General features: G+C 37.1%; 1 protein-coding gene across 1 annotated transcript in view; it reads left to right on the top strand.

Annotated features, from left to right (window-relative positions):
- Nucleotides 1-249: 249 nt before the first annotated feature.
- The window catches only part of CTNND2 (catenin delta 2), a 779,068-nt gene continuing 765,977 nt past the window's right edge, over nt 250-13,340 (top strand). Inside the window, exon 1 of the mRNA XM_068531918.1 lies at nt 250-381. Within this exon, the coding sequence (XP_068388019.1) occupies nt 250-381 (132 nt within the window). The remainder of the gene's footprint in view (nt 382-13,340) is intronic.

The following is a 13,340-nucleotide window of genomic DNA, read 5'->3' as shown; positions in this document are numbered from 1 at the left end:
TTTCTTCCTCCATTTACCTCAAAGACAAAACACAAAGTTGTGAGTATATTTTGGAATTTGGTCGGGGTGGATATAGGAGAAACTGTCTATTTGCTTGCTCCTCCTTCTACAGTTACGTCACGTGCTTTCTCTGTAGTTCATACTTTCCATCTTGCCAAAGTGTACCTCTTAGAGCTGCCTGATAGTTACGCCTGTTTACAGGGCCAATATCCAGTGGCATTGAGCGTGTCCTCTTGCATTGCAGGAGCTATGCCTGTCCCAGACCAGCCTTCATCAGCCTCGGAGAAGACCAGCTCCTTGAGCCCTGGCCTCACCACCTCCAATGGGGATGGCTCGGAGACAGAAACCACGTCTGCCATCCTCGCCTCGGTCAAAGAACAGGTAGAAACATTCCACTTTTCTGACATACATGTGGGGACGTTTTAAACATCATTCTTTCCGGATGAAAGATGGTGATTTAATTATGTTGGGACGAAAATCATGATTTTCTAGCAGAATGTGGGTATTCATTATACAATTGCTATCCACATATGATTATAATAGCTTTTGACTCCGTTTTTATTCGAGATTTAGGCAGTTTTCCTTGAAAAAATATTCTACAGGAAAAAAACCAAAAATTGCAGTCAAAAATCCTATAAGTGAAGTTTTGGCAGATTAAGTGACGGACCTGATGTTTAATACTGTTAAATGTGTGAAGCCAAATAATTGGTCTGTAGAAAACCTAAAGTTTAATAAAATTTCAAAGTATATCCATGACGCTAAAAAACTGGTAAGAGTGAGAGCAGATGAATATCATATCATTGTGGGCCTAAGCAAATTTGTTTTCCCAGTGTTTCCGAGATGGCTCTGGAAGAATGCATTTCAGAACTTTTCCTGTAAAGCTAAAGTCTAAATGATTCTTCCTCTACCGTTTCTTTGCCATAAAAATGAATAAGCAGATAAAATCCGAAGTCTTAGATTTAAAAGTAATTGTTTCATAAAAGTCTTGTTTCTTATAATTAAAATGTCATAAATGATTAAAGAAAGCTGGAAAATAAAAATTTTTTAATTTGTTTCTTTTGCTTACCATGAGCTAGAATACAAATCAATATTTTTTTTAAGTGCAGAAACATCCTGTGTTTGAATTATATGATTCAGGGATGCTGAATTAGCAGCAGTGGGGTAAGAGTGACATAACTTCCCTGATCCCAGGAACCTCTCAACAGAGCAATAGACTAAATGTGGCAATTAAGAACTCAACTAGTAGAAGGGCTCAGTTTTCCTAGAGGACACTGATTTTGTTTAATAAATGGGGAGTGATTTAGGTAAAGGTAGATGGTCAAGTTATCAAAGAGTAGCTAAGGAAAGATTCATTGATGGAAAGGATCAATGATGCTCTCAGTCAAAACTGTGTCACTAGGTCAGGAGAGTGTGAAGCAAAAGGAGGTTCACAAAGGAGAGTCGGATAGATTGATTGGATAATCTAGTTTGTGAAAATGGTAAGTAAGCAGGAAATTGGGTTGAGGCCCAGGCTGTATTGCTTGATTAGTTTGCTTCCAAAAGCCTACCTGTGAGAGTTTTCTGGTTATTTTTCAGGGGTAATGGAAAAGGGGAGCAAAAGTTCATGATGTTCCTTATTCTCCAAATACTGCTTTGTTATATAGGTGGGTTAGGTCGTGGATTTTTATTCTGTCATGGTCTGGAACTCTTGCTAGGCCACTAGCTTTAGAGCAGTGACAAAATGTAAAACACGAGGAACAAATTTAATAAGATAGCCAGACCCGTCTGATGAAAACTATAGTATCTTATCAAAGCACATAAAAGAATTCAGACTAAAGGACAAGGCATGCTACAGTCCTGTGTAGAAGAGCTTGACACCATACCAGTATTACTGTCTCCCAAATTAATGTAACATTTAGGTGATTGTACTCAGGATTCTGTGGCTGATTGTTTCTTTGGCAAATTGGATCAAGCTATTTTAAAGATCATATGGAAGCATAAATATGTGAGAGTTGCAGGGAAAATTTTGATCGAAATATTTTACCTTGGACTTATATATACTACCAAACGTAAAATAGATAGCTAGTGGGAAGCAGCCACATAGCACAGGGAGATCAGCTCGGTGCTTTGTGACCACCTAGAGGGGTGGGATAGGGAGGGTGGGAGGGAGGGAGATGCAAGAGGGAGGAGATACGGGGATGTATGTATATGTATAGCTGATTCACTTTGTTATAAAGCAGAAACTAACACACCATTGTAAAGCAATTATACTCCAATAAAGATGTTTAAAAAAAAAAAAGAAAAGAAATACTTTACCTTTCTAAACATACAGTTGTGTCCAGTTGGCCCCAAAAAGAAAGAATGATCTCTCTAGGACATAACTAAAGATTCAGAACAGATTAAAAAATATAGAGGAGCCTGACTCATTTCACAGTATCTCAGTTGAGTACAAAGCAGTGGTTGAACTGGTGTTAGCATAACTGGCTAAACATCTGGAAGAAAATTAAGGCCCTTAACTCACAACATGTTCAGAAACAAATCTCGAAGGGAAAGCAATATAACTGTCAAAATAAAACTATAGACATGATAGGAGAAACACTGGGAAAATATTCATACAACCTAGAGGTGGAGAAGGCTTTCTAAGTACGTGCAGGAAACTCAGAAGCCATACAAAAATGGTTGGTACAGTTGGCAGTGCGAATACCAACAATAATAGCAAGGAATAATTTAACATAAAAATGAATAAAAATAGACCATGGGAAATAACATGCCACAGATATGACAAAATGTTGATATAATTAATATATGAAGACTTCCTAATGTTGATGAGAAAAAGACAAAGGAATAGAAAACTAGGCAAAAAATATCAACAGGAAATTCAGAGAAGAAAAATGCAAACAAGCAATAAACATATGCAAATATTTTTCACCCTAATGTGCCAATCAAGGACATAAAATTCAGAATGAAAACGTGATTTTCTTTAATCTACCAAATAGACAAACATTAAAAAACAGTATATATTGTAAGCTAGCTACAGTTAAATTCTGAGGAAATTCACATTCTTTTTCATTCCCAATGAAAATGTGCTTTACTGTAATCTTTTTGTAAAATGGTATGTTGCTGTGAGTTGGCGTTTGAAATGCTCCATAGCCTTTGATTAGTCATGCTTAGTCATAGGTTCTATAGAAATGAGTGACCTAGAACATAAGGTATTAAGTATGAGTATGTATTGCAACATTATTTGGGATAGTAAAAAAAACACAAAAAGTATTGATTGATGAAAAGTTGTAAAAATGGTATCTCCTTTATATAAAATCCTCCATATAAAAGATATATCCTTTCTATGCAGTTATTAATAAAAGTGAGTTACAGATATATATCTAAACTTTGAAAAAAATCCATGAAGATTTTAGAAAGGAATGGTATGGTAATGTATTATCCTGTTTTTAAAAAAATGAAATAGTAAACATATTTTTTTGTTTGTACATGTTTATGAGCCTCTAGAAAAGTGTACAAGGAAATAAGCCAAATTATTAGATTTCTTACCCTACGTGTTGACAGTTGGACAGAGTTAGGAATGGGCATAGAGGACATAGAGGATCAGGAAGTGTATCAAAAAAGGGGAAAATAATTGGGAGACTGGAATAAACATTAATTGGGTTTGGATAACAGGAAATAGTCCTTCAGCTTAAATAGTGATGTCTGTAGTTGAGAGAGTGGATAAGCTACTTAAAGGAAAAATACATTACAGTAAATAAAATGGCCTCTCCAAAGCCTTGATGAGAATTTATTAAAAACTTACTGTGAAGAGTTTTTCTCTAATTATTAAAATAAATTCATTGCTCATTTTTGGACAGTAAAGGTGAGATTCTTTGTGGCAGATAAGTAATGTGAGGAGGAGTGAAAATGTCTTGGGAAGCTGAGTTAGAGCAGGTGGGAGCACCCAAGTCAGAGGCGTGGCCGTCAGGTCCCGCGTGTGGTCTCTGCTAACTTGAAGGCAGAAATCAACAAGCGGCTAAGCCCGTGGACTCCCTTGGTGTGGCCTCATGCAAACAACCAATCTCTTCCTTCACTGGGACATTTTTGTCCTAAATTATTCTTAAAACGTCCTTCCTCTCTTTTTCTCACGTACAGACCGTCCTTTTATGGAGTTAAAACTAAGTTAAATATATTTTTAAAAAATATTAGCTGAGATTAAGGAAAAGCGACTTTAGAAATTAATACCTTCTATGATTCTTAACAATTACGTGCATAACCTATTTATAAATCTTTTCACGTAAAGAATATCGTTTGCCTGGTCCTCTTTAGGTGCTCATAAGAGATAGCTTTCTTGAGTAAAAATCCTATTTATTCATTCTGAGAATTTCAAGTAAAAACATTTTATGACATTACAATTATGTACCACTCTAGTCCTGGTTTTTTGGAGGTCAGTTCTGTAGGAGGGAAGTGATTTTTTTTTTTTATCATAGCAAGCATATATTCTGAGCTGACTGGATGTAATAGGTTCCATAATGTAATTACTCATTCATTAAATATATTGCGTACCTTATTTAAGCAAATCACAATAAAGGGTAATAACAGAAATGGATACGTAAAGAAAATTCAATCTAGTAAGAATTCATTAGAGTAAGTTGTTAGTAAGACTAAGAACAGAAGTTCTGGGGCTGGTAGTTGACATTGCATAGAAATAAATTCTACTCTATAACCACTGAGTGGAACTTAAGTCATGCCAAACCATGAACCATGAAATGCATCCCACGTAGCATGTATGGCATGACTGAGACATTTTTAAGCTGAGCCCTAAAGTGTTTGAACACACAGCAGCCATGGATTGCTCAGTGAAAAGGTGTTCATTGATTTTTTTCTTTCTTTGTTCTGATTTCCCATCTTGATTGCTTTTTAACTGGTGAATTTTGTACTTTAATATTAACATAAACAGAACCATGATTTATGCTATACTCTATGGGTAATTTTCTGTATTTCAGACACATCTGTCTCATTGCCAACAGTTACCAAGTCTCTTGTCCCATGGGGCTCTAAGAGAGAGGGACCCAGTCCCCACTCCCTCTCCTGTGAGTGTCCTTCACCAGAAGAGGAAGGGAGGACAGAGTTTGGGCATGTGATGATTCCCATCATGTCATTTGAGCAAATAACTGAGACAGGAGACTGATAACCCTTCGTCACAAAGAGGAGACAGAATGATGTGATGGCTAAAGGGGTGAGAAGGGCCGAGGGATTTCAGGCTGGGAGATCTTGCTATGATGATGGCAGTGACCCAGAAGAAATTAATGATGCTTGGGAGGGGTGTAATTTCAGTGGGAAAATCACTGAGTAGGTGAGAGTGAAGGGGACCCAGTGCACCAGCAGAGGGAATGGCTTTTAGAACAAAGACAATTCATCTATGAGAACAGGAGAGAGGCAAAGTTCATGGCTGCAGGAGGGCTGATGGCTTGGTACTGGAAACATATGTATTTCTCTTCTGCTGTCATCAGGTAGACATGGTCAGTTTGTTTTGAGTTGTTTTGGGGTCTGGAGAGCTGGGCTGAGCCGAGGTGGAGAGGCACTGGATATGATGAATGCAAGAAAATGCTTATAATGACGGATCTTGGAATTGCTGCTGAGTGAAAAGGGGTAAAAGGCAGCAAAAGTGGTAGGAACAGTGGATTCACAGATTGAATATGTAGGTGGTGATAGCATGAGAACTGTGAGCTTAAATCAAGAATTTGAAAGTAATTATTGTTAGTGTCGAGACCTAGGTAATGACTCTGGGAAATGAGATCAAATCAAGAAAAGAGAGAGAGGGGGCTTCCCTGGTGGCACAGTGGTTAAGAATCCACCTGCCAATGCAGGGGACACGAGTTCGAGCCCTGGTCCGGGATGATCCCACATGCTGCGGAGCAACTAAGCCCGCGCGCCACAACTACTGAGCCTGTGCTCTAGAGCCCCGAGCCACAACTACTGAAGCCCATGTGCCTAGAGCCCCTGCTCCGCAACAAGGGAAGCCACCGCAGTGAGAAGCCCACGCACCGCAATGAAGAGTAGCCCCCGCTTGCCACAACTAGAGAAAGCCCACGAGCAGCAACAAAGACCCCATGCAGCCAAAAATAAATAAATACATAAATAAATTAGTTAATTAATTTTAAAAAAAGAGAGAGAGAGAGAAAGCTTGTTGCTGACTGTGAAAGCTGATGTGAGAATGAGGACAGGGCAGTGGCTCACATCCCCATCGCTGGAGAGACCCGAGGTTGCCTCATGACTGCAAGAAATACAACATGTTTGCTTGTGGTTTGCCTGGGAGTAGTCAGCTGATCTTCATTTTCATATTTTCATTAAAAACAAAATTGTTCCAGTGCTGGTCTGTACTATTAGACAAGAATTTACATTTACTCGTGCCATGTGATGTTGACCTATGTATTTTATCTTAAATCAGTACGTGTACTACTTTGCTCTTAAGAAAACCATGGCTTTCCTAAAACTACACTTGTTTTGAAATACATTTCTTTCCCTTCAGTTGACCTATGTCTCCTTTGATCATCACATGCTTCCAAAGTTGGTATCTAAAGGGTCTTCTTATATAAGCTAAAAAAATTATGGGGACTTTAAAAACCATTTTTTAATTGAAGTATAGTTAACTTACAATGTTGGGTTAGTTTCAGGTGTACAGCAAAGTGATTCAGCAAAGTGATTATGTTTTCAGATCCTTTTCCATGGGGAACTTTTTAAAAACCTTTAGAGCTCATATTGATCTTTGTAAATTATTATGGGTCAGATAAATGTGTTTTTTGTAATGATTCTACCAGTGAAATATATTTAATAATGAACAGATTAACTAGAAAATTCTAGGTACATAACAGTATATGCAAATGTGTCATTTTGTTGGGTTTATTTAATAGTGTTTATCAACTGCCTGCTATGTGCGTGAAACTGTGCTTCCCCTGGGTGATACACAGATTTGGAGTTTCATTGCTTGCAAGTAGTTAGCCATGAAGCTAAAAAGATAAGACAAACATACATAAAAAGTTATAAAACTTTAAAAAATTGTAGGTGAAATTTTAAGAAAACTCTCCTCAATATATTATGAAATTCCAAGTGATTTATACCAATAAACTTATTCCTTAAACTTTATAGTGTTTATAACCTTAGATACTCTATTGCTACGGTCATTTCTCCTGTTCTGTACATTCCGCAAGGATTGTACATCATTGCTTTTAGAGGAAATTTTTAGGACCACAATTTAGGGTATTGCTGCTTTTCAGGTAGTAAGACAGAATTCTCTTGCTTTTAATCAGTTTTGTTATTACGTTTAATGTAGAAAAGTAGGAGAAAGGCATTTCTGAGCTCCCACTCTGCAAAACTACGTGCACAGAGGACTTTGTATATGTTTGAACCATATGAAGGTACTAAAAAAGCATTTGAAAGGATTTATCTTACATAAAATCTAAAAAAATTCTGGATCATTTACATTGACTCATGTGTGAGGATAGCATGCCTTTATTTTCACTTAGCGTCTACATTTATAATTTTAAAATTACATAGCTCTGTATAACAAGAATGTTATTGGGAAGGAGTACATTACAAAACGCTTCCTTAATTGGTATTTTTCCAGTGCCACGTAGCACTGCAGAATCTCTCAGTATTATTAGTGTTCCTGTAATGTGCAACAGTAGTTTCTGATAACACAGTGTGGGAAATGACCTGTATAACTAATCAATTTCCCAACTATATTTTGGAAAACCATTTTATGAAAGTAATGACAAAATTATCATCCATGAAAAAGAGGAAATTAAAACACCTTTAGGAAAGGTCAAGAAGACAGAGAAGGATTATCTGTAAAGACTAGTGAACTTTATATTCATTTAGTCAGGGAAGAAAAGAATTAGATCATAGTGCCACAGGTTGAACTTTCTGCATGTATTAGAATTAAAATGAGGATTATTTGATGATTTTCAAATTTCTTTCTTGTGTTAAGCCAGATATAGATTGAAAGTGAAAAAAAGGGCATGATTTTCCCCCTATTTTCATTGCTAGACCATGGACTGGGTTAGGAGCAGTGAATGTCTGTCTGGACACATGGATGGAGATGGGAAGGCGCAAGCCAGGAATCTGTAGACCTGGGTCTTTGTAGATGGTATAGTTCATAGCAAGGAAAGTGAGGAGCCTGGAGTCAGCAAGGATTAGAAAGCCTTGTAGATACCACATACACAGGAGGGGAGCCGGATGTAGATATGGTGACCAAATGGGTATTAGACTTCCAGCCGGGCAAAGAAAGCAAGCACGTGGTGTAGGTAGAGTTCCAGACTTCCAAGTAGGAGGCAAAGGGATGGTCCTGTGGCACCAGCCTGATAGGACTGGCTAGGTTTGAAGCAAGTCTGTTTCTCTGTGGGTCGTGGATCTTTTGAATCACAAGAATGGTGGTTGAAATTGGAGATCAAAGAAGGACAAGGGTCATAAACGACTTGTGTAAGATTTGGGGAATTAATGCTAGGCGTTCTAGTTATGGCTGAATATTCTGGAAGTGTGGATACATCATCTGCCTCCCTTCTCCCCACCCTCCCATGCTCCCTCATGTGTATTCTAGTCTTGCCTGTAAGTTATTTTGACTTTTTTTCCCTAAAGCTTGATTTTTCCCTTAACATTTTACTTTGTAACTCTTCTCAAGACACATGCATACTCATCCATCTTTTTAATAACCCCAGATTCTATTCTAAGAATTAATTCATTTGGTTGATGTCTGCCCCGCCTCTTTGAAGGTATTAGTTGTTCAGTTTTTAGGGGCCTGAAGGCTATAATGGGAAAAATAAAAATGGATTAACCCTTTATATGCTAAGTTAGAAGATAAGCTTTTAATAGGTGGGATTTTGTAACAGGACATCGTAGTGCATTTCTAATGCTTCTTTCATATTTATTGTTAGAATTCATTGTTGAATATTAATATGTGAAATCACATTGACTATTTTAAATGTGATGTTTTAATAGTTTTTAATGAATTTGCCATTATAAAATAATTCATGCACATTGTGGAAAGTTTAAAAAACTCAGAAAGGAATAAAGATGCAAATTTTCTTTGAGAATAACACTGCAGCTAGAGGCTGCTGCAAATATTTGGGAAGATTTCCTTCTAAGATTTTTATGTGACTATATAATTATTTGCGCACACTTTTATTTTTCTTAATATTTTATACTTTGTACATTAACAGTTATATCAAGAGTATTTTTATATCACTAAATATTATTTTAAAACATTTTTCTAATGGCTATATGAGTAGATACACTGAATTATTTAATATTATAATTTTATTTAACTTTTTCCATCTTAATCGAGCTCTTCGGTTGATTCAGTTTTCTCAGATTGAAAAAAAAATGACATGTCTTACTTTCTTGTACATAAATCATTGGGTCTACTTTGACAGAGGCTGCCTGGAGCAAAGTTTTGAGAATGATTTTAAAGACCCTTACAAACTCACTGGGAAAATCTGTCAGAATTAATTACTGATACGAGCCACAGGCAGGACATATGAAGCAGGAACTCCTGGGGTATAACCCTCTACAGGATTTGTACAGAGCCGGAAATTAACAAATAGAATATTCTAGAGGGAGTAAATGGGGAAAACATGTTTAGTATTCAGAGCAACTGAACCAGATATGGTAGAAATAGGCAAAATAAACATAGGAATTATCATAGGACAAGGAGACAATGTTAAATAGTGTCTCAAAATAACAAAAACATTTTTTAAAAAGACAGATATTAAATTTCTTTAAACTTTGTATATTTTAATGAAATATATATTATATATTTCATTAAAATCTGTATGTAAAACTTATTCCATCAGATGTATAATTAAGTAATGACTTTTTTCTTTAGTGATTATTTTGTTCAGTATTTCCTATTTATGACCAAAAGAACTCGAACTTTAAAAAATATTCAGTTTACCTACCATATAGGAAATTGCTATAGAATTGAAATGAGAAATTAGCTTGTTTTTCTCTATGACCAAGGTTTTGCTGAGGTCAAATTAAGTGTTGCGCCTTCCTGTATTGTTCTTATTTAACTCAGAAAAGGGTGGTGGGTCGTTTCACATCAGTTTGATCTGCAATGTGTTTTTGAAATCTGAAGGAATCATTAATGAGACTCCAAACAGATAGAATTCAACGAACTTATACAGCTCAGTGTTAGTTAATTTCTGTGGAGAAAATGTGGGGTGACGGGAGTCCCGTGGGTTAAATACCGTAACATCGCTTTCCTGGAACATTCCTGTTTCTGAGAGTCAGTGGTTTGGACTGACGTTATCTCTGGCATGCATCAGCAACACAGGTAAACATGCCCCAGGCAGCCCATCGATCATGTTCAAGTTGCTGTCATTCGGCTGCAGTCATTAAAGGAACGTGCAGGTTCATGCCCTGGGCTCTAAATGAGCCGGCTATCTAGTGGCTGCCATAGAAAAGTGAAGACCAGCGTCCTCTTTTCTCACTAATGACAAGTTCTGACTTTCACATTCTACTCATGGTCTCTGAAAGCAGCTGGAGGACTCAATATCAATGAGACCAAAACAAAAAAACAAAAATCACTTTTGACAAGTAATCTTCGGCATTTACGTAGCGAATACTAACTAGTTCTATTCACCAAGTCTATAGATTTAGTTATCTGGGGAAGCATTTTGCAGCTTACACCTGGCAGATCTGCTGTATGAAGAAGTTCAAAATTAAAAACTGAATTACATAACAGTCAACCTAAGGTTGTTCCATAGTTGTAGGCAAGTCCAAGCAATTCCATGCACAGTGGGACACTGCCATCTCTTGTGCTCTGGGAAGCAGGACTCCAAGGTATCAACCAAGGGGGTCTTTACAGCTTTGAGCCGATTGGAAGCTTTTGAAGGGCAACTGTAGCTCTGCTGGCCAGCACTCCTGCCCATCACCTCCACAACTGAGAAGCCCTCCACCCAAACAAAAGATCAGCTTTGAACCTAGCCCATTAGCTAACGCAGACACTTTTAAGAAATAATACCGTCCATTCCAACTGCTTGTCAGAGACCTGCAGTTGCCTGCTATAGACCTGTCGAAAGCCAGAGGCAGTTTATTCTTAAAATGAATAATCTAGAATGTAAATTCTCTCTATTTTGGGATCTCTGCTCATATCAGGGATCACACCTCAGTCCTCCGCGGTAGTGTCTTCCAAGAGCGTGGCTTTAATAATGCTGCAGTAATGCGATGACTCCTCCTTTAGGGAGAGTAGAGATCAGAAATTACCATCCTGGGAGCTTTTCTGGATTGTATGGAAACCTGATGTTGAAAACCTTTTGCACAGTGTTGTCACTTGCTTTAACAGAAATGAAACATTTTAGTACTAGATAGATAATACTGTTATTGCTAGAAATAATAATTAATAATGGTTATTTTCTGAGAAACATGTAAGTTTACTGATTAATTTATCGGATAGGTTGTGACCAGGTCTCCTCCCCTTACTGTGTCACCAGCACCCAGGTGAGTGCCAGACCCAGAGGACATGTTTAATATATTTGTGTTGAGGGTGTAAGTTGACGAATAAACTTACTGTGTTTTCCTGTTCTGTTGTAGCTCAAAAGTGAATGCTTTGTCTAATTGTGATGAAAGCCATTAGTTTAGTTGTATGGCACAAGGGTCTCGTCTCCATTGTTACACTGATCATGTCCTTTTACCCTTATCTGAATGGTTGTATTGCATCCGTGTCTTCCCTGCATATTGTTTCAGAATTAGCCCATTTACTTTGATGAATCCCAGGCCCCCAAATTGCAATTTCCTCTATAAACAACCCAAATCGAAACTTTAAAATGAGGCATGTTAACTGAAACATATCCTTCACCAATAAAATATGTAGGCGAGTGCCTTTTTTTTTTTTCTTGAATGGACTTGGGTGCCTTATTTCAGCTGAAAGTAAAAACAAAAAACAAAAAGCCACCAACTTCCGTTAGTACATGAATCAGCAACTTCACACATAAAAAAACACACAAGACACCCAATTCCTTTTGTTTCTATGCAGTTACACCAAATTTCTCACATTTGTTGAGTATCTCTCTCAATCATTTCTAACTATTCTTTGAAAACATACTTTCCCCCAGAGGTTAGAGCAATCCGGCTACAATAATTGTTTGCTGGTCTTGCATTTCCTTCGTGTTTGGGAGATTTTTCACCTATTCACACTTGATGGAACTCAATATGGTCATAGTAAAATCTTCTGATTATTACAGATTTTGACGTATGTTGTTCTGTAGTTGCTGTTTATTTGTATGTTTGTTTAATGGTGGTATGCTGTACGTATTGCATATGTGTGGGGTTTTCTTGTTGTTGGCTTTTTTATGTATTGGCATAAGATACATTGTGTCTTTTTTAAATTACATTAATTTTTTAATTGAAATATAGTTGATTTACAATGTTATGTTAGTTCCAGATGTACAGCAAAGTGGTTCAGTTATATACATATCTGATATATCTGATATATATCTGATATATATATCAGTTATATATCTATCTATCTCTCTATATATTCTTTTTCAGATTCTTTTCCCGTGTAGGTTGTTACAAAATATTGAATATAGTCCCCTGTGCTATACAGTAGGTCTTTGTTGTTTATCAATTTTATATATAGTAGTGTGTATATGTTAATCCTAAACTCCTAACTTATCCCTTCCCCCCATCATGAGCTTCTTTATATGGACTTCTCTGGACACATAGGAAGCTTGCTTCTTCATGACTCAATACAAGAATAATTTCAGTCGTATCTACAGGTTACAGGAAATAGAGTCTTCATATTAAAATGTTATAAGGATTTCTGTTGAATAATCATAAGTGCTATTGTAGCATATCCTGATTGTGTCCCCAGCTCATTTGAGGGTTATTTTGCAGCATTTTCTCATGAGAAAACTCTACAAAGTGAAGATGGCCTTAAAACAGCTTGTTAGTGAAAGCCACTTCACTAAAACATAAAATCGGAGTATACTTTCTATGTCAACACCAGAAGTGAACAGGTTGTTTTTGTGAGAAATGTGGACCCTATATAAATGTTGCCTCATGGTGAATTAAAACAGGTGACAATATATTGACCCTATAATACTCACTGTGCGAGGTTGTATTGTTAAAAAGTGGCCACAGCGTTATTTCCCAGCTCTGTGACCTTCTTCTGATGTGAGTCTGACACTCTCCCACTGACAGATGGGCTCTCTATTCCCTGTCCTTCACTTTATGTGGACTCGAGATCATGGCGGAAGTGACACTGTCTGACTTTTAAGACTACAGTGTGAAGGGCAGTACACTTTCTAGGTGGTTCTCTTGGGATACTCATTCTTAGAAACCAGCCACCATAAAGTGGAGGTGGCTATTTGGAGAAATGC

This window comes from Eschrichtius robustus, chromosome 2 (assembly GCF_028021215.1).
Source record: "Eschrichtius robustus isolate mEscRob2 chromosome 2, mEscRob2.pri, whole genome shotgun sequence".
In the NCBI taxonomy this organism is placed as follows: domain Eukaryota; kingdom Metazoa; phylum Chordata; class Mammalia; order Artiodactyla; family Eschrichtiidae; genus Eschrichtius; species Eschrichtius robustus.
Note: the sequence above shows the minus strand (reverse complement) of the source record. Positions and strands in the feature narration are given on the sequence as shown.